This window comes from Corvus hawaiiensis, chromosome 17 (genome assembly GCF_020740725.1).
Source record: "Corvus hawaiiensis isolate bCorHaw1 chromosome 17, bCorHaw1.pri.cur, whole genome shotgun sequence".
In the NCBI taxonomy this organism is placed as follows: Eukaryota; Metazoa; Chordata; class Aves; order Passeriformes; family Corvidae; genus Corvus; species Corvus hawaiiensis.
In genome coordinates, this window is record NC_063229.1 from 15,286,715 (window position 1) to 15,307,410 (window position 20,696).

The window sequence follows — 20,696 nt, forward strand, 5'->3', positions numbered from 1 at the left end:
CTGGGGCATCATTTCCACCACCAAAGGCAATCATCAGACAGTGCTGAGGCTCTGGGAGGTATGAAAGCAGGCAGATTGTAAAGCAGATGTTGGGGAGCTTTCCAGATGTTCACAGAGTTGTGCTGCATCCGTGTGACTTTCGAAAACACCACTCTGGCTCAAGATCTTGAGACAATATTACTCATGGCAGACAGAACATATCATCAGCCTTGAGTCTTGGACAAGAAATGACCTGTAGGAAAGTTGGAACCAGGAGAAGGAAGGGATGAGCTTCTTCCACACTGCTCTTGGCACAAGATGTATAAATTGTGAGAAGAGGACAACACTCAGAGTAAATTGTGCACATGTTGAAGAGTGATCATCCTATTTCATCCCCTGTATTCCCCCCCCCCCCCCAGCATAAAGAGTAGAGCACTAATTTTGATCATTTTAGATATTGGAGTCATCATGCCAAGCTGACACTTCATTAAAAAACCAACTCATACATTTGTGTCCTTTTTTCTATCAGCTTTTATTTGGATAATTTTGTGTTGATTTCTATTCATGGTTTTAAATGTTAATGTTTTGGTTTGGGTTTTTTCCCTATTGACTTGCAACCGTAACAGTTGAAGACAGGGGACTTGGGGATTTTTCAGCTGGTGACAATTCTTTCTTTACTGAAAGCTGAGTTATCAAAGACCAGATGGCACCTCCCAAGCCTGCTCTCAATCTCCACTAACAATTTGTTGCCAGTCCTTCACGAAGTGTGGCATGAACCAAATTCACCCATATGGAAAGGAGCCAGATTTAGGACTGGGATGTAACTGATAAAAGTAATTGGAAAAACTGCTGTAGCAGAAGAAATGGAATTAGGTCTACCACATTAAAAAAAATGTTATTAATCATAGTCATAAAAGCAGAAAATGAAAGCTAATTTTACTAAGTAAAAGCCCCCTGCTAAGTGGTATTTTGACATCTGAAAATAATTCAGTTTCGATCCTGGTGCTCCACTGACATAAGCAAGGAAATTGATAATTCACTCTCGAGCTGCTGTTTCAAGTTATCTCCACGCAGACGATTTTCTCTGCAAGTACCAGGAACACAGACCTGGAACCAAACTCAGTCCTGTGCCAGGACAGGCAGCGCATTCCATGTGCTTTTCACGAGCTGCTTTTTGGGATAACACAAAGTGTAACAGCACATGGATTATGGAGAACACTATCTGCAATTCCATCGGGATTGTCTGAGACAAGGATACAGGGGGAGGGTGTCATTTGCTATCCACTAAGTTGTATTTTTATTGCCATCTAATTCAATATTTCACTGTCACATCCAGGTATTGTTTGGTATTCCCTGAAAAAAAATACACCTCATAATCCAATTCCAAACTGTGTAGGGATTCACCATGGGCTATGGCAGCCCTGGTGCACCCTCATACCACTGCAGGCCTGACATCCCCCCTGAAAAAGGGACAATAATGAGACATCCCCAAGGCCCCATTACAGAGTAGTGCTAAAAGAAAGGGTTTGTGTACCTTGTCTAGGAGGAAAGGATCTCACAGGATTCCTGTTACTCTCCCTGATGTATCACTGGGCCATGAAATTCACAGAAGACAGCAGACAAAGCCAAGTTACACCTACCTCTGATCTCAGGTTTATTCAGAAGCAAGTAAGTGTTTGAAATTGAACAAATATTGCAGAGGAGGGGGAATGTTATTCACTTAACACCCAGGTAATCCATTCTGAAAAATACTGGTATTCTTGGGGAAAGCTGGATCTCTCATCCTCAGATTGCATCTGACATCTAATACAAGATAGTGCACAAGGACACTTTTCATGCTGTGAGAAATTAGAGCTGATAAAGTTTACTCCTGCGCAGGTGAAACTCTCAGGCATTTTAACAAACACCCAGAGATTTGTTCGTTTACCTGCCTGACCCACATGCCTCTCATTCCTCCTGGCTGGGAACTCCTTGGTGGGTCTTTCAAAAAGTTACAATTCCTGTGTTATTCCTTCCCTTGCATGGGAGACCTGAGCTTGGAAAGAAAGTTCCTAACTTTGGCCCAAAGCTTAGTAATGAACAGGTGTACCCTGTAATGATATCAGTGAAAATACAGACAAAAACCAGGTCCACGGCTCAGGTGAGCATGGCTCAGTTGTGTTTGCATGAACAATTCCCACATGGAAGGCACTTCAGCAATGTTGTGGCTGCATTTTCTGCAGCTGCACCAAAAGCACCACCAGGTCCAGGAGGGAGCTGTTCCCTGAGCCGTGGGCTGAGGTTGCTAAAGCATTGTGCTCCACCATTCTCCCACTCCTCGCTGTTTTCCCTGCTCAGTCCCACTTTGGTGCCCTCTGGCTTGTTGGCTGCCATGTGGGTAAGGTTTGAACCCTGATTCTTGCTCCAATGACCATGTTAATTCGGATCTCTCTTCTCTCTCCGGGTGAGGATTGTCGCACAATTAGCACAAACTCATGTCTTCAAAACTCCTCCCCTATGATCAGGTTTGACTGAGGTACTCAGCAGCTCCAAAAAAGGAAGATGGATGGATGGACTGAGAGAAAACTTAACCTTTATTTTGCTATACAGGAGAAAAAAAATCCCTTCGTTATCATAGTTATAGTGGTATAAAAGGTGTTTAAAGAGAAGTCTCCTGGATTTGGATTGGGATAGAGTCTAGTCTGCAGGAGTCACTGCCCTTACCAACATTCAATTTAACATCCTTATAAACTGCTTCTGAATTTGAATGTCTGGGTCTCTGCACTCAATCTTGATTAACTGGCCCAACAATGAATGTTAATCACCCTGATTTACATTGCCTACAGAGCTATGGTCGACTTCATATCAGCAAACTTGAAACATCCTAAACATGTTCCAACAGGGAACTTTCACAGAGCCCTGGGAGTCTGCACTGGGGGATTTATCTGGCAGTGAGCTGCAGTTAGGAACAGGGGAGGATACAAGAGCAAACTGAACTGCTGTGCCTCAAGGACCTTTTCCATTTTCGGCTCTCCAAGCTATAAAGATGTAGGTAACACATAGTGCGACCTAGGAAAAGGCATTTTTAGTTACATTTGGATTCTGAATACATAAAAAACCCCCAAGTTTTGAACGTGTGTGCTCTTCCCAGCAATAAACTGAGCTGATCAGAGGAGATAATGCAGGATTTAAGACAATGTCCTTTACCTTGGTGGGAGTCAGTGAGTGTGCATACGGAGATATATACAATATATACATCTTCAACAAATATGCCCATCAGATTTTTCCACAGATGTAACCATTTTGCAGTGACATTCCCGAGGACAGGAATTTCCCGGGCTGGGCAGAGCCGCTGGCAGCAGTTTCTGGTGGCAGGAGTTCCACGTGCTGCTGAGGCAGGGCGTTAAATCAGCTCCTGTTATCACTGCGAGCTGGGCCCGCTGCCCCTGGAAATTCGCCTATCAGGGACGATGCCGCAGCTCTGTTGGTGGTAGAAGATTGTTCCTCTGGACTTTTCTTAAAAAAATAAATAACTGTCAAGCCCGAAAAGGAAGCCTGCTATTTTTCAAATCCAGGAGCTGTAATCATGCTAATCCATATGATCGTGCTAAAGCCAAGCAAAATGCCTTCTGCATATGATGTAATCAGCTAGGGTAGCCTATTTATAACCACCACTGGCTGGGAACACCTTCCCAGAAAAACAGAATCAGGACAGCTTTGCCTTGCTCACATTCCTCCTCTTCCGCCCTGTGTTTTTCACTTTCTTTGTGCTCTTTTGCCTATTTTCGCTGTCTTCCCAGCCTTAAATACAGCAACTTTTAAATTTTTATCTTAAACTAATGCTTCCCATGTATTCTGTTTTATCAGCGTATTAGAGCTGTGCTGAGTGAAATCCCAGTCCTGTGAAATCAATACCAAAACTTCTATTGATTTCATATAATATATTCCTTTAAATTCAGTACATATGCTCCACAGGAGTTGTCTGTTTTCAGTATGGATCTACTGTACAGGGCTGTCAGTCTCTCAGCTGGATACATAAACCAGAGTGGTTTAATAAATTCATTGGTGTGGGTTGGGAGCTTTCTGTGTAATAACTGAAAATCTGTTGGTCACACTGAGCATATCAAGTGTAAAAGGAGAGGATTCATCAATGTGAATATCTATCTCTGGATCAATTGGTATCAATCTTGTTTAACAGTCTATTTCCTCAGGACACACTTTGGGAACAAAGAGCATTTCAAACTGTTGGTTAAACAAACAAATATAGAGAAGCTCTTTGGGCAACATGAGGGTGGAGTAAACACCAGATAAAAATGGTCAGCGATTTCAAATACCTGTTAATCTCTTCCATTTTATATTAGTAAACACAGAGTTTCTCTTCATGTAACGTGCCCATTAAAGTGCAGGAAGGGTGGGGGTTTTAAACCATTTTTTGCTTGCAGAAGAAAGTGGCCTGGAAACCAAACTTTGATCCCTCACCTCCATGTTCAGTAGTTGTCCAAGGAGGAGGGTGACACCTTCTGCTCTGCAAGATTTGTGTTATCCTTAGCTAAATAAAACCCCCTTATGAGACGCTATAAAAACAAAACCAGTCCCTGAGAGGATACAGAACTAATTAGATCAGGATGCACTGCTTACCTTGATCTACAACATTAGGGTATTTTATGTCTATCCCGTCCAGGTCCCCCTCTTCAAGCACCACCAAAATAAAGATAATCCTGACCAGTGCTTGGCATGACTGTGTGCACAGGCACAAACTTTGGGACCGAGTAAATGCTGTACAGCCCCCGGGTGCTTTGCAGGGTAGAAGTGGCAGTAAAGTACCAGGTGAAATGAGCCTGTGGTGTTGTGCAATGTCCTGTGGCAGTTGTGTGGCTGGCTGAGGTGCCATCGCTTCCTCCCTCCTGCTGGCGAGTCAGATTTGGGTTTTCCACCCTGCATCACCCTTCTGAACCGCCCCATCACCTCGGGTGGATGTTTCTCGGCACAGCAGCTTTGCAGCTGGGGAACCCTCAGTGCACAAGCAGGAAACTGAGCCACAGCCCCTGCTCGATTGTTTGCTGCTGAATGCAATGGCAAGTGCATATTGAGTGTGCCTTCAGCTGAACCTAATTCCCCTGGACCCTTACCCTATGTCCTCCTCCTCCAAATCAACAAAATCATCTCTTCATCAAATAAATCTGTCTCCAGTGTTTTCAAGCAACCCACTTCGTTTTTCATAGACAGACGTGGGGGGCGTGTGTGTTGTTCTTCATTAAATCAAAAAGCAATCACGTGTCCCACAAAGATTTTGCAATCTACATCTCCATGCATTCAAGGATCCTCACATTTTTGCTTGTGCAAGATCTGTCTGGCTTCAGTGGGAGTCGGAGGGGTGGGGGTGACTCTGCTGTGACACTCGGGGGCTTCACAGCACAGTTCAATCCCAGGCTCAGCTGACCCGGGTCCTGCGGTCACCTCCAGCCACACGGACTGTCCCCAGTGTGCCACCCAGCGCCGGGGGCCACCCGCCTGGGGCTCGTGGGGGGGCATTTACGCGTGGCTCATATTCCCATGGAACCCAAGAGCCGAAAAGGGGAGTAAAGATAAAAATTATTCCACTATGTATTAACGCAGTCAGCTCCAACTTTCAAAGCGCTGTTGCTCCAACTTTTTCCACACGAGCCTTCACGTGTCTCACGTTTTTACTTGCTGTTAAAAATACTACTGGCTCAACTTCGCCTGCTTCCCAGAACGCGAGACTTTTTAAAAGTCTTGAAACAGCTGAACCAAACCAGCCTAATTACGCGCCGTCTGCATCCGCTTTTAAAGCCCCTCCAGTTGCCCACCCCACCGCGAGACCCCAGGCTTGCCCCTTCCAGCTATCAGTGCTCTTCCCTTTGCCACCTTATCGAGCGACAAAGGGAAGAATGAGCATTGTCCCGGGCTCCTGCTTGCTTTAGGGGAGAGGGGGGGAAAAAACTCTTTAAAGCACGATATAAAAAGCGCAGGTGAGACAACAAAGGTATTGTCCGTGTGCAGGCTGGAGAGCCGCGCTGCCGGGTTGTTTTTTTACTCGGGGGGGGTGGCCCCAGCCCCGCGGGGCTCACGCCTTTGTCGCCCGCCGGGGCGGGCCGGGCGCGGGGACTACATGGCCCAGCGTGCCCCGCTGCGCGGATCAATGGGGCTGATTTGAATAATCTGTGAGCCCTTGGACTCAGGCCAATCAGCCGTCAGGGACCCATGATAAATCGCAATGCATTATTGATAATCATAATTACTCTGACATGCGCATTCCGCCCAAATTTCCCAACTCTAGGAATTTGTTGTGAAGAGGAAAATAATTGCTACTATTGCATGCTCCCGATGCTGGTGCACCATGTCGCGACGGAAGCAGGCGAAGCCCCAGCACATCAACTCCGAGGAGCAGCTCCCAGATGCTGCAAGTGGTGAGCGCAGAGGGGGCGCGGAGCGGCCGCGGGTCCCAACTTGGCTGATGCGCGGAGGCGGCGGCGGGGAGCGAGGGGCGCTTCCCGCGGGGCTTTTTCCACCCTCGTGCTTCACCCCCCGCTCCTTTCCCCCCGCGGGCTCTGCCAGGGGCCGACCCTCGGCTCCCCCCAGGATTTTTGGGGGCCTGAACTCCCCGCGAGGCTGAGCGAGGCAGCGGCTCCTCGTTACGTTCGGGGGGGTTCAGCTTTGGGTGGCTGCGGAGCGCAGCGCTGCCCCTCGCCCTTGCCCGGCCGGCGGCCCCGCAATGCCCCGCACGCTCCCCCCGCGCCCGCGGAGCCTCCGCCGGGTCCCGCGTGGGGCCGCAGCCTCATGGGAGGGGAACCCCAAAGCCTCCCCGAGGCGGAGAGAATTGGGGGGATGGGGGTAAGGGGGTGGGGGAGCAGAGGGAGAAATTACAGACAACTTCGGAGGGATAGGAAACGGCTCTGCCTGGGTTTCCTCGGTGTATTTAGCACTTTGTCGGGAGTTAGATGAGTATTTTTGTGGGGCTTTAAAAAAAACGGGAAAAAAAACCTCCACACTCGGACTATTTTTGTTGGAGATCACAATCGCCCTGGACCTTTTGTAGCTTGACCTCCAGCCATCTTTGATTTCCGACTTCCTAAAATAACTCCGGTGAGCTAATGTGGGGTGTGCGTGAGCGCTTTGTATTTGGGCGGCGTGGGGGACTTCGCCACCGCGAATCACTGTCCCCATTTTTTGGGAGCTCGCATTCCTGGGCCATGCAACGGAGAAAAGTAGAAATTTTGTGCTAAAACCAGCCGTGAGCTCCCGGTGGGGTGGGCATGCAGGGGAAGGGCGGAGGGGGCACTCGCTGGTGGCCCCCACGGGAGCAGCATCTCCCCGAGCCGGGCTGCGGGGGCCGGCGGCTCCCTGGCTCCGGTGCGGGCTCTTCCCCCGCTATTGCCGCCCTCGGTGCGGAGCTCGGGACGCTCCCCGCTCTCCGGTAGCCGTCCTGCTCCCGGGCGGAATGCGGCGGGACGAGGGCACGTCCCGTCCCGGGTGGGAAGCGTTTGTTTGGAGTTGCTGTGCTTGTTGCGCCCAAATGTTTCCGTGTGCCCCCCAAGAACTTTCTTTGGGCTCTTTGCCTGCGTTTGGGACTGGTTTTGTTTCCATGCCTAGAACTGATCAAAACCCTTGCACGTTACGGGAGCTGCTTATTCCCAGCCCGCAGGAGGTTCGGGCTCTTTAATTTTTTTTTTTTTTCCTCCTCCCCCTTCTCTTCTTTGAGTCGAAATGTGCAATTGTTGGGTCCGGTTAATGGTGACTTAAGAAACAGCATGCTGGCCAGAAGGCAATAAATCCCATGTTTAATGCATGACTGTTTTCCTTTGTGCATATGGTTAGGTTGGGGGATGGAGGTGATGTTTCCACATGTAAATCTCTGCCCGCTGCTGGAAAGGCACCTCCGGCCCCGCGCTGAAACAAAAGGGTTAATCACTCCTGATGCGGCCGCTGGGGCGGGGGAGGTGTGCGGGAGGGAGGGAGGGAGGATCGTTCCACACCGCGCTCTCCGGGGCAGTGGCCAGCTGCTTTTTTGTTATTGTTGTTGGGGCTTCCCCCCCCCCCCCCTTCTCCCCCCTCCCGTTCTCAATTTTAACAACCAAACCCGGGATGAAATCCCTCGGGGAGCCGGGCAGCGGTCGCACAGGCCGGGGGAGCTGGGGAAGCTATGGCCCCGGCTGGGGGGATTCTCCTGTCGCTCGTGGGATGCTGTGGGTTTGGGGGATCGGGTCAGATCCCGCACTGAGCCCTGTCCTGCGGGGTCTCCGCTCTCCGAAATACAGCCCGGGGCTGCGGCTCCGACGGCTCGGACCGCCCGCCAATCCCCCAAATAGTCCTGATATTCCCCGCTCCAGGTGTGCCTGTAAATAATAAGTGATGCAGCTGCATATCAAAGACGAAATTCCGCAGGGATTTGTCTGGGGTATTATCGAGGGTATCCACATAATCGTAATAATAAAATCAAGCCCCTATCTCCGTTTTTGCAAGTGTTCCCTTTCTTCGCAAAGCGATTTGGGACCCACCTCTGTGAACAATGCAGCGGGTTAAAGTGTCCCGCGAACCTGGGGATCCATTAACAGGTCAAAAAATCAGCAGGTGGTCACAGGGGAATAATGCTACATACTGAAAATTAGCATTTCCACAAAGGGCTTGAAAATGCCCATTGTGCTGGATTGCTGCCATTAAAAATCGGATTCGTTCTTAAAAATACAGTATCAAACTGCAACTTTCTGGGCTTTTTTCCTCAGGGTAAAATTAGCCTAGATTTCTTTCAGTTAAATCTCCGAATTGCGCGCTGAGCTCTGTAGAACTGGAGAGGGATGTTGGATAAGGAAAGGCTGAAAAAGGAAAGCCCAAGTTCTGTGGTGGTTAATCTTAGGTTTGATTTCGGTTGCCCGAAGCTGCTGTCGGGGACGGGCTGGCCCGGCCGGGAGCCCCGGGGTGCGGGAGCATCCCCGCCGTGCCCCGGGTGCCGCAGCCCTGCGAAGGGGGAGAGGGTGCCGGGGGGCGGAGGGGGGGCGATGCCCGGCTTGTTTTTCCTTTTACGTAAGTGAAACATTATATTCGTAGCACGGATGGAGCCCTTTCGCCGGGCTCGGCGGCATGTGACGTTTTGACAGAGCTGCTGCTCTAACCTTTGCCTCCTCCTGCTTGCTGTGGGTGGTAAGTTGATGTCAGGCTCACAATTAGGACTCTCATGCAATTGACCTTGGCAGCGGGGTTTGTGCCGTTTAGCTCGCTCTTAAACACTGTACGAGTGTTAAGTGTGGTCCGGGCCGGCGCAGCTGCGGCCGGGGAGGAGCGGCCGCCGGGCAGGTAGGGACGGGGCAGGGCGGTGGGCTCGGGGGACCGCGGGCTCGGAGCCAGCTGGAGCGACAGCCGTGGCCGCAGATCGTGCAGCGGGGGATGCTGTCAGCTCAGGTGGGTGCCGGGGTCGCGGTGGCCCCGCCCGGGGTGGCAGTGGCCCGGCGGGGCCGGAGCGCGGGCCGTGAGTGCCCTCCACCGACCGGCCCCGGCACCTCCGGGCAGCGAGCGCGGCGCTTCCCGGGGGCTCCGAGCCCCTCCGGGGCGGCCGGAGCGGGGCTGCGCCCGCGGGAGCCGGCGTCCCGCGTCCCCGCTCGCCCCGCGTGTTTTAGCGCTTATTCTGTCCTTCACAAGCGCTTATTCACCATGGTTTGTTCCGTCTTTGGCTGAATATCTCGCTTGAAGTTGTGGATAGGCTAAAGGGTGAATCAGTAAGTAGATAACCAAATAATTAAAGCCTTGAGAGAGAGCCTGTAAGCACGTGAAACGCTGAGTGTGGGTGTAATGCGTTTGTGCCTAGTTCTTGGGTAGAAAAACGCAGCTGATTAATTTAGCGTAGAAAACACCAAGGCCTTTGGAGCATCTCTGTAAGTTGTCAGTCGTGCGTTTTACTCACTCAAGGAAGCGATTTTGTCACAGTTAAAATGCGTTAAATGGTGTTAGATAGTGGGAGGAGGGAGACTTGGGGCAGTTTAGAGTTCTTGGAAGTCCTTGCTTTGCAGCTGGGAGCAGGAGAAAAGCATCAGGGAAGCACGATCCTTAGAGCAACAGGGAGCTGATGGCACAGGGTTCATGTCTAGGACCAGAGTGGAGGGTTGCTAATCAATCCTCCATGAGTTAATTTAAACCAGGGAAGTGCATGGCTTTGTTAACCTTAAAGTAAAAGTAGTTGATCCGAGTGTGGGCTGTGGGGAAAGTAAGCTCACCGAAGGTATTAAAACTCCTGAATAAAAAAGTGGGTAGGAAAACTTGAGTTCTGTTTCATCCCAATTCAAGTAAAATAAAGTTGAAAAAAAAAAAGTCCCTAATGGCTTAGATGAGTGGTAGACCAGCAGCACCCTTCTTGAAGTCACATCAAACCAGATTCACTTCACTCCTTTTACTGTTTCCCTTAAAAAAAAAAAAAAAAAATTATTTCAAGCGGTGTGGATTTTATCAGCCTTCCTTGTCTATGGCCGCCTTGTCCTACACAATAGTGGATTTTTTCCATCCATTTGCCAGTGATTCAGTCTAACCCCCCTGCTGGGTTTACTGCATTCTTCTAACTTATTGGATAACTAGATGCTGAGAGATAACATTCCTGAAATTCGGGGGTGGGGAGATAAAAAACCACAGTAGAAGTCCTATCCCTGGGAAGCCTTTGGAGAGGGTTAAGTGAAGTGCACAAGGAATTGTTGTGGCAGGGCTGTCCTCGGTAAATCCGTGTGCAGTCGGTGGGCAGAGCTGCCCTCCTGGCATGGAAAGCCCCGAGTTCAGACCATTATTTCATTTTTGATAACTGCTGGGCTCGGGGGAGCTGAGGTGCTCTGATAGCAGCACTGGGGGGCCGGGGACAGGAGGTTGTTACAAATCACGATGATTTTCGCAGAAGTTCCTGGGTTTTTTACAGAATCAGTCAATTTCTCCTTTGTTATTCCAGCTACTATAAAATAACCCAGCATTCTGCTCGTGAATTTATCTAAAACCCTTTCTGAGACAGGCCAAGATGTTATATTCACTTTCTTTAAGGTAAAAAGGAAAATAATGCATCACTTCCCTATTTGACATGCAGCAAATTGTTTCAAGCTCTGAATTAGATTTATTCAGAGTCCTAAGCTAATGCTTTACTGTCAGGGAAACTGGAAACTAAAATACATGACAGGGACAGGGCTGCCAACCTCTGCCCACTGCTGCCCAGCACAGGGTCCTTCAGTTTACTGGAGTTTCTTGCTCTGAGATGGCAACTGCTGCTCAGAACCAGAAAAGTTACCAGAACTCCTCAGAGTTATGAGAATGAGGAGCGTGGACTGTGCTGGAGATTAGGAAAGGGGCACTGAATTTAGTGTGATCTTATCAGCACAGAAGTAGAAAAATAAGGAGACCTATCAAGGGAAAGGAGATAAATGATCAGATGCTTTGAAGTAGTTAAAGTTTGAGGACTTGTCTAGACATTATCCCGGGATATCTCCTTGGGGGTGGGCAGCAGTGTTTGGTGCAGACATTTCTGTGCCACTGGAAAATGTAAAAGCTGTTTTTTAATATTTTGTGATGTGCATACAGTGTAGTTCCACGTGTGAGATGGGACTGGGAAAGCTCCAAACGCTAAAGGATTTGGAAAAGAGATTTTCATGCTTTAGTGTATTCTATGAAATAGGAAAGTAGTCAAGTAAAGACCTCTCAAGTCAGTGTAGAGTACTTCTGGAAGTTTGTCTTTTTTCAACACAGTTTTCTTTCCCATGATATCTTCTCAGACTCCTGCAAAACAAGTTTAAAATAATCTGTTCTTGATCCTGGTGGACTCTGTTGACCAAGTTCTGAGTTGTGTACTAGTTGTACTTGTCTGCAGGCTGGACTTCCGTGTATGTTTTTAGGGTTAAATCAGGTTGAGAGACATCACTTTAATGATATTTGGGATGGGAAATTTTTGTGTGCTGCTATTCTTGTTCGTTTCGCTTGTGGGAGTTGTTTGGGCTGAAGGGGGAGTGTTTAATTCTCCCTGTTTAAATAGGAGGCATCCAAACATTTTTGATCATAGCAGTGCTGAGAACTCCTTTCCTCCCCGTTCAAGGACTTGCGTGGATTTGGATTTATTGCTCTGCAGATCATAGCAGAACAGGCCTCTGATACTTGCAAATTTTTGTGATTGATCAAGTGTTTATTTTTAAAAGTAAACTTTCACATGCACTTCATGCCACACGACATTAAACGGTTGAAGTTTGCTTTGTTGAATACCACACAGTGCCCTTGTTGAGCTAAGAAATGGCAAGGTTTGCAATATCCTCCCTCAGCGAGGTTTTACATCCCTGGAGCAGCAAGGTCATGTGCTCGAGTTGTCACCTGGACATGGCTGCTGTCCATGTACAGGACATTCCCAGGTGTCAGATGTGTGGTTTGGCCACACCTTGCAAACCAAAGCTTCAAGAAGCTCCTGACCTTGCAGAGAGAGTCCTGGCTTCACCTGGTCCAAGGGGGTGGGCTGGTGACGTGGGACTGGAGCCAGGAGGGCTGGCCAGGACAGTGTGTGACACCATTCCAGGTGTGCTGGGGCTCTGGCCAGGACAGTGTGTGACACCATTCCAGGTGTACTCCACTGGGACTGTGGGAGGCGAAGTCACTGCACCCTTGGCACCCATCAAAATTGGAGCAATTTCTGTGATGTCTGGGATGTTTCAGCTGATGGGAGCTGGAATCTGGCTGGAGCCCGTCCTGCTTCTCCCTCACTGGGAAGTTCTCCCTCCTCAGCACTCCTGCCTTGAGTACTGCCCTGCCTCAAGCTGGGTGTGAGTTTGTTGTTTGAAGAATGGCAAGGCTGAGCAAAAACATCCTGTTTTGGTTATGATTTCTCTTAACCTCTTCCAGTTCAGATATTTCCCCGAATTATTTTTTTTTGGTCTACGTGCAAATTCTGCTCAGTCTAAGCTGTGGGGTGCCAGTGGTGGAAGGGCAGGAGTGGACTTGGAGCCCAGCTTGGCTTTCCCTGCCCTTTCCCCGAGGTGGGTGAGTTGTGGATGCAGCTGAACAAGGCCTCCTGCAAGAATCGGAAATGCCTTGGTGTGGTTTTGCAAGCAGGACTTGTTACTTGTATTATTTATTTAATAATCATCAGTGTCAGTGTGGGCTCTTGCTAGTGTGTAGGGTCCTGCACTTTATCATGTCTTCCTTGCTACTGTGTCCATTTAGAGATTATATGGGGTGTGTTTGCTTTCGAAGGATTTACTAGCTAATATTGGCGGCTTTGCTTTTGTCAGTCCTCTTGGTTTGAAATTACTGTTGTAACGGTGGAGTGAAAGTTGCTTAGATCTGTGCAGTTAAGAATTGCTCAGAATTCCTGTGTTAATGATCTTGTATGAATTTGAGAGATGGTTACCAAAGAATTAGAAAGTGAAGTGCAAACATAGAATAACTCGTGTGGTGTTTTGCTCAGTGCTACGATGCTTCCTCTGTCTTCCTTGTGTTCCTTTTAATCTGTGTTGCAGGTGCTGCCTTGCAGGACTGTCCCAGGGGTTTTTTACCTGTATAAAGGGATTTGGTATAAATCTCTTTTCATTGAGCTTCCTGAGAGTCCTTTTATATTATGTTTTTTCTTCTAAACTGAACTGAGATGCAGATTTATTTTGGAATGGAATTATGCAAAGGAATTGGCATCAAAACAAAGAGCAGGACTTCAGATTGGTCTGCAAACTTGATTTTCCAGTCTTGTATCTTTAATTTGCAATTCAGGTGGAGTCAGTGATCTTAATAGTGAATACTTGGCCTAAATCTAGCAATTAATAATGTGACTTTCTTTTATTTTAAGGGAGTCCACAAGACGTCCCAGGTGATAGAGATGGTGAAATGAGTTCCAAAAGGTGCCGCACGGAGGAAACCAAAATCTGTGAGAAATGCTGTGCAGAATTCTTTGTTCTCTCTGAATTCCTTGAGCATAAGAAAAATTGCACTAAAAATCCGCCTGTTCTAATCATGAATGACAGTGAGGGAACAGTCCCCCCTGAGAGCTTCTCCGAGGCCTCTCTAGGGACCTTCCCAGGCGACCGAATGGATGGCAGGACACGCAAGGACATTCAGGCAAAGGGCTGCATTGGCTCTGTGGAAAAGAGAGAAGGAAAAATGGATGCTGAATCGGTAGGAGGAATGTACCTTAAAATAGAACCCCCCCTCGCGCCTGCAGCTCCCGGCCTAAGCTATCTACCAAAACCCAAAGTACCAAACACTAACGTGACATTGCAGACGATCCGCGGCACTAAAGTGGCCGTGAACCAGCGGACGTCCGACGCCATCTCTTCCTCGGCAGCCGGTTTCAATGCCATCCCCATGATCCTGGAGCAGCTCGTGTGTCTGCAGCAGCAGCAGCTCCAGCAGATCCAGCTGACGGAGCAGATCCGCATCCAGATTGCCATGATGGCTCCCCACGCCCTGCACCCCTCCATAGCAGCTGCTACTGACCCGCTCAAAGCTCTGGGCGCCCACATGTCCCAGCAGCTCTCGGCTGCTGTGGCTTTGATCGGACAGAAAGCTGGAAGCCAGAGCCTATCACTGGAATCCTTGAAGCAAGGAAAACTACCTCATTCTAACACTGGCATTGCAGCCACCAGCTCGCTGGCTGCTGGGCTCTCCTCCTCCTTCCCCCTGAAGCCCGAGGGCAGCCGAGGCCTCCCCGGCTCCATCTCTCAGTTCCCAAATCCTTTGCTACCTCAGTCCTCTGGCTCAGTCATCTTCCAGAACCCGCTTTCGGCTGTTTCGTCTGTGATGGATTCCTCAAAGAAGGGGAAGGGGAAACCCCCCAACATCAGCGTGTCTGAAAGCAAACCGACTGCAGAGGAGCCCTTCTTCAAACACAAGTGTAAATTCTGTGGGAAGGTCTTTGGCAATGACAGTGCCCTGCAGATCCACCTCCGCTCCCACACCGGGGAAAGACCCTATAAATGTAACATCTGTGGGAACCGCTTCACGACCAAAGGAAACCTTAAAGTGCATTTTCAGCGTCACAAAGACAAGTACCCCCATATAAAGATGAATCCTTACCCGGTTCCTGAGCACCTGGACAATGTTCCCACTAGCACTGGAATCCCATATGGGATGTCTGTGCCACTGGATGAGTCTAACCTGATTGTGGACAGCAAACCTCTCCTAACAACCCTGCCTACCTCTGTGGCCACTGGCGCACCTCAGACCATGTCTAGCCTGGCAGGCATCAAGGAGTCTCTGCCTGGTACATTCTCAAGTGAGCTGCAGTCCAGGCCCTCTCCAGAAAGCGAGGGTGGCTCCTCCTCGTCGGGGGCAGTCGGTCACGAGTCGGGAACGGAGCAGAGCTTGAGCTCACCACAAGCTACCTGCAGCGTGAGCATCTTCCACGTAAGTGGGTCAAATGAGCAAGGCTCAGAGACATCAAAGCTCCAGCAGCTGGTTGAAAATATCGACAAATCCACTGCTGACCCTAACGAGTGCCTGATCTGTCACAGAGTGCTGAGCTGCCAGAGCTCGCTCAAAATGCATTACCGCACCCACACCGGGGAGAGGCCGTTCAAGTGCAAGATCTGTGGCCGTGCCTTCTCCACTAAAGGGAACCTTAAAACTCACTATGGTGTCCACCGGGCCAATACTCCCTTGAAGATGCAGCATTCTTGTCCAATTTGCCAGAAGAAGTTTACAAATGCCGTGGTGCTGCAGCAGCACATCCGCATGCACATGGGCGGGCAGATCCCCAACACCCCGATGCCAGAACCCCCCTGCGACAGCGCCGAGGTGGATCCTGCTGTGCCTGAGAAGAACGGAGACATCGGTCGCCCTGAGGAGATCCTGGAAAGCATAGACATGGAAGAGGACATGGACTCTCAGGATGGCCCCAGGAGTTCTTCCAAACCTCCTACTCCGTATGATGCACAATCAGAGTCGCCCGCCGCGGCCGCCGCCTTCTCTGGGGTTACAGCACTGGAGAACCAGATGAAGATTGTCACCTCCTCTCTGAATCTGCAGCGGCAGAGCAGTCTGAGGTCCAGTGACAACGGCTCAGCAGAAAGCGATGGCATGACAAACGATTCATCCTCTGTGGCAGGAGATCCCGACTATCAGAACGGCCGGAGCCCCGCTGCCTCCGAGTCGGCGTCGCTGCAGGCCCTGTCCCCGGCCAACAGCCAGGCTGAGAGTGTGAGGTCAAAGTCACCTGCCTTCAACAACCAGGAGGATTCAGGCACGGGGAATAAATCAGAGGGTCCTGAGAATGCTCCTGTGGAAATGGAAGGGGTTGTGGGAGCTTTGGATTTAACATACGGCAATATCGGTCGGAAGGTCATCAAAGAAGAGCCTGGGCTACACTTTGCAAATGGAGAATATGGTGAGTAATGCAAAATGCTGGCAGTGATTTGGGGTGGGGCAGTAGGAAATCAGTCTTTAGAAGGACCAACAGGAAGCAAAACTTCCTCAGCTTTCCCCTTTTCCCGCTCCTCTGTTTGGATAAGGGCATGGGCCTGGTAAAGTTCCTGATGAAGTCAAGCCCAAAATTCAAAGGCTTAAGTGCTGTCATCTTCTGCAAGGTCCTAGAAGTTAATAGAGACTGTGCCCTTGCTATCTTTCATGGGCTCACCTGGTATCTCCTTACAGCTCTTTAAAGATACACATTTGTGTTTCGCAGGAAAACTGCTTATCCTAAGAGGATGAGGTGGAAACTCTGAATTCATTTGTGAGGTTTTCAGGCTTGTTGAAGTTAGATTTGAGCTAGAAGACTTTGTCTCATAAGCTCACCAACAAACCCAGGGATAAACTGATTTGTTTTGGGGGTATCCTAGGAAGTGTGGTGGGCTCTGCAGATGTGCCCCTCAGGCACATGCAGCTTCAAAGGCAGGGTCTCTGGAGTGTCAGCCAGGCTTAAGCTTGGGAGCAGAATGAGGTTAGGATAAGCATCACCTTTGCTTTCTTTCCAGGTCGGAGCAGTATTCCAGCTGCTTTTGTCAGAGCCCCACCGGCCCTGATAAAAATGGAGCTGCCTAGCGATCGTCCCCTCAGCACTGGCCACTTCATTGGCCCTCCAGCTCTGTCCCCTGGGGTTGCCCCTCTCCTGGTGCCACGCCCCAAGTTCTGCCGTCCTGCCAAACAGCACATCTGCACTACCTGTGGGAAGAACTTCTCCTCTGCCAGCGCCCTGCAGATCCACGAGCGGACCCACACCGGGGAGAAGCCCTTTGCCTGCACCATCTGTGGGAGAGCCTTCACCACCAAAGGAAACCTGAAGGTGGGTCCTGTCTGTTGTCCTCTCCTTTATCTGTGAAACTCGTACTAGAGATGGAAAGGACTTACTTTTAGTTCCTCAGATCGTTGATTCTTGTCTCCTTCCTGAGTTTCTCCACACAATTTCTTGTGTGTTACTGAGATCACCCACAGGTCTTTGCTACTGTCCTTGACTTTCCTCTTGGGGTGGAAGGGGAGGCTTAGCCCTCACTAAGCAGATTGCTTTCTTTTTTAACTTGGATTTGGATGTGTCAAGACATAAGCATTTCATAGACTGAGTGCTACGAAATGCTGCTTGCAGAGTAAATGCATTACACTGCACTGCTTGAAATTTAGTGAGATGAGGAGGGATAAACCAGGATAATCCTGAGATGGCACAAAGTGCTTGGGGATTGTGTCTAAGCACATGCTGAAGAAGTGCTGTGAGTCTGTCCTTCTGCCAGATGAATCCATTTGCCCTGTGAGGGACTCAGCTCCCTCACTTGCACAGAGGCTTCTCCCTCCCTGTGAGAACCTCTTCAAGCTCTTCAGTCCTCTTGCATAAATGCTGATGGGGAGAGAAAATCCTCTGCAGTGTGTGAGCAGTGCCTTCCTGGAAGCACTGGCAGAATGTGGTGTGGAAGATTCCAGCTTAGGCGAACCTCTCTGCCAAATTACTTGGTGGTTTTTTGCATTACCCAGTACTTTTCTCACTGTAGCCTGTTTGCAGCAGATGACGTGGCTTCTGTTTGGGGGAGAGAGGGGTGTCTTTGCCAACACAGCTTGTTCTAAGTGTAAATCACAGTCCTCCAAGCCCTCCAGCAGCCAAGTCCAGAGAGCCATGGTGATGTCAGGCAGTGGAATGACTGTGTCTTACACATGCCAGGAAGGGAACTTTGACAAGAGAACTACCCAGCTTAAATATTTACCTGAATGCAAATGGAGCAAACCTGACTTCTTTGGGCAACTTGGCTGCAAGCAAAGTAGAATTTGGGTACACCCCAAAAGAGCTGCAGTATTAATGATTCTCTTTGCTTTCCCCCCTCTCCGGAAGGTCCATGTAGGAACCCACATGTGGAATAACTCAGCCAGGCGGGGAAGGCGGCTGTCCATCGATAACCCCATGGCCCTGCTGGGGAACGACCCCAAGAAGGTGTCGGAGATGTTCCCCAAGGACATCATGGCACCCTCGGTGAGCATCGACCCCGCCGTGTGGAACCAGTACGCGGCCGTGCTCAGCAACGGCCTGGCCGTGAAGACCAACGAGATCTCGGTGATCCAGAGCGGGGCCCTGCCGGCCCTGCCTGTGCCCGTGGCCGGGGGCTCATCCATGAACTCTGCCGCGGCCTCCAAGGCAGACGGGGCCCAGGCTGGCGCCGCCTCCGACACGGAGAAGGCCGCGGCTGCTGCTGCAGACAATGTGCCAAAACACCAGTTCCCTCACTTCCTGGAGGAGAACAAAATCGCCGTTAGCTAAAGACTCGAGAGGAGTTGACCTACAGAAAGAACAAATATATATAGACACAAACATATATTTTTAAGAGATTCCACTTCAGCCTCCTATTTTCCTATTGACGTGCAAATGATTTTATGGTTGTCTTTGTAAGAGTTGCCCAGAGTACAATCATGATATTGCTTTGCAAATAGTAATTAGTAAAGAATAGGATTTCCTTCTATTTGGAAAGATGCGGGTCTTGCAAAGTAGTTCTTACATGTGACTTTAATGTGTACAGCCTTACAGAAGTTTCTACAACTTGAAATTCCAAAGGTTAGAATATTTACCTCTTTGTTTAGAGTGATAATGGGGGTTTTGAATAGAGTGGAAACAACCTACTGTTGATGGAAGAGCTTCTATTTACTGATGAGAAATGGAAACTATTAATGCGGGTAAATATCCTAGAATGTCTGCCACCCTCTTAGAAAGAATTTTTCTGTTTGGATTTTTGGCTCTGTGTGGTTTCTGAATGTACTTTTTCTTATTAATGGCTATAAAAACTACAAAGTTGGGGGTTTTTTTTAAATTCTTTTTTTTTTTTTTGCCTCAGAAGTTTTATGAAAAGCAAGTTGCTGTTTTTCTTTAGTCACTGCTCCTAAGTAATTAATTCTTTGTGTTGTTGACTGCTGCTTATTTAATACTACTACTAGGACAGTCCTTCAAGTATAGTGCCAAAATTCCTGCTTCCAAAGATGTGCAGTTTTTCCTAGATGTTTTATTTCAATACCAAGAGCCCCAAACAAGCATGGGTGGGTATGTATATACTTTTTTTGTTGTTTTGTTTCCTCTTCAAAGGGAAGACTTGCCTTGGGAAGTCAGGTCTAAAAGCTCTGCAAGGAATCTCAGGTGACTGTTGCAATTTGCCATGGGAACCGGCTTCCTTAGCAAGAGACTTTTTGTTTTTATTTTTTTTTTGTTTGGGTAATTTAGGAGATCAGTCTGTGTAAACCTGTATTTAAATATGAAGTATTCATGCTTAGGTTAAATGTTTTGTGGGTTTTTGGATGGCATTCCTACTCTGGTCATTAAGGGTTTTTTGGCGGTCTGTGAGCTTGCATTCCACCAAAATGATAATTAATGATCCATGTGTGTTGTATGAAGGTTGCTGGGATAGTCATCTGGATTCTAAGTTATCTACCTCATTTTGTCCTTTTGTAGTTGTAGTGTCTATTTTTCTAATAATGACCACTGTAATGACTGAGATTCAAGCAGATGCTTCCATGCACTATGTGAAACCAAACCCTGATGTATTATTAGTGGAAGCACCTGAAGAGTTGCTGGACTGACCTTTCACTATTCCTCAAACACCTGCTGGAACTGGATGTGTGATGGGATCTGAACCAGGCTGCAAAGTGAGCATTTGGTGTGGAAGGACTGAAGGATGGAAAGAAACCTGGCTGTTGACTGCAGGAAATCTTCCAAGTCCAGTCTCTGCTGTGGAAGGCCCCAAAAATGCAGATTACCAAAAGTTTGTGTAATGTTGTTGCACCTAAATCTTGCTTATGATCTCTGTATGCCGAGTTGTGCCTTTCCTGCTGGACTTGTGAGTAAGAACATACCAGTACCTGTTTACACTGTAAAATGGCTATTGTTACATAGACCACGCAAAAGGCATCCCAACTGTCACGTTTCTACATTGTGAATGTATGATTCCTGAGAACTCTGTAGTTTTTTGAGTATCTACTGATGCGTTTCTGTTGACTTTTTTGAGAATAAATTTTGGGATGGCTTTTTCACACTTGGTGCTTTAATTTTTCTGGTAAAAGGCTTTTTGTCTCCTGAAGAGAGAGTTCAAGAGGCAGCATGCTGCTTCACTCCAGGGACCTGAAATCCATGAGCTAGAGTTAGGCTTTAGTTCATTATTTAGGAACTGGGAGGCTGTGGAGGAGTCCTAGATCCATTCCTTAGGAACAGCTGGTGTTTGATACAGGGGTTGGGATGTGCCAGGGATGTTGATTTCCACACTAGAATAGAATGACAGGAATACGTGCAATCATTTTTGTACTGTGATCATCCTACAAAGGGAAAAAGAATATTAAGTTGTCAA

The 20,696-nt window shown here is 48.7% G+C and overlaps 1 protein-coding gene across 1 annotated transcript; it reads left to right on the forward strand.

The window, feature by feature from the left end:
- Positions 1-6,179: 6,179 nt before the first annotated feature.
- Positions 6,180-20,385, forward strand: SALL4 (spalt like transcription factor 4). The gene is made up of 4 exons (XM_048322188.1): positions 6,180-6,386; positions 13,751-16,285; positions 16,872-17,179; positions 18,209-20,385. Exons 1-4 carry the CDS (start codon positions 6,317-6,319, stop codon positions 18,629-18,631), a joined length of 3,336 nt encoding a protein of 1,111 aa, XP_048178145.1. The 5' UTR covers positions 6,180-6,316; the 3' UTR covers positions 18,632-20,385.
- The last annotated feature ends 311 nt before the right edge of the window (positions 20,386-20,696 follow it).

What these genes read in the sequence shown, in the direction of transcription:
- SALL4 (XM_048322188.1), top strand. Translation starts at nt 6,317, where the DNA reads ATGTCGCGACGGAAGCAGGCGAAGCCCCAGCACATCAACTCCGAGGAG. An exon ending in CTTTGCAAATGGAGAATATG is followed by an intron (nt 16,286 to 16,871) that starts GTGAGTAATGCA and finishes CTTTCTTTCCAG; the next exon opens with GTCGGAGCAGTATTCCAGCT. An exon ending in CCACCAAAGGAAACCTGAAG is followed by an intron (nt 17,180 to 18,208) that starts GTGGGTCCTGTC and finishes CCTCTCCGGAAG; the next exon opens with GTCCATGTAGGAACCCACAT.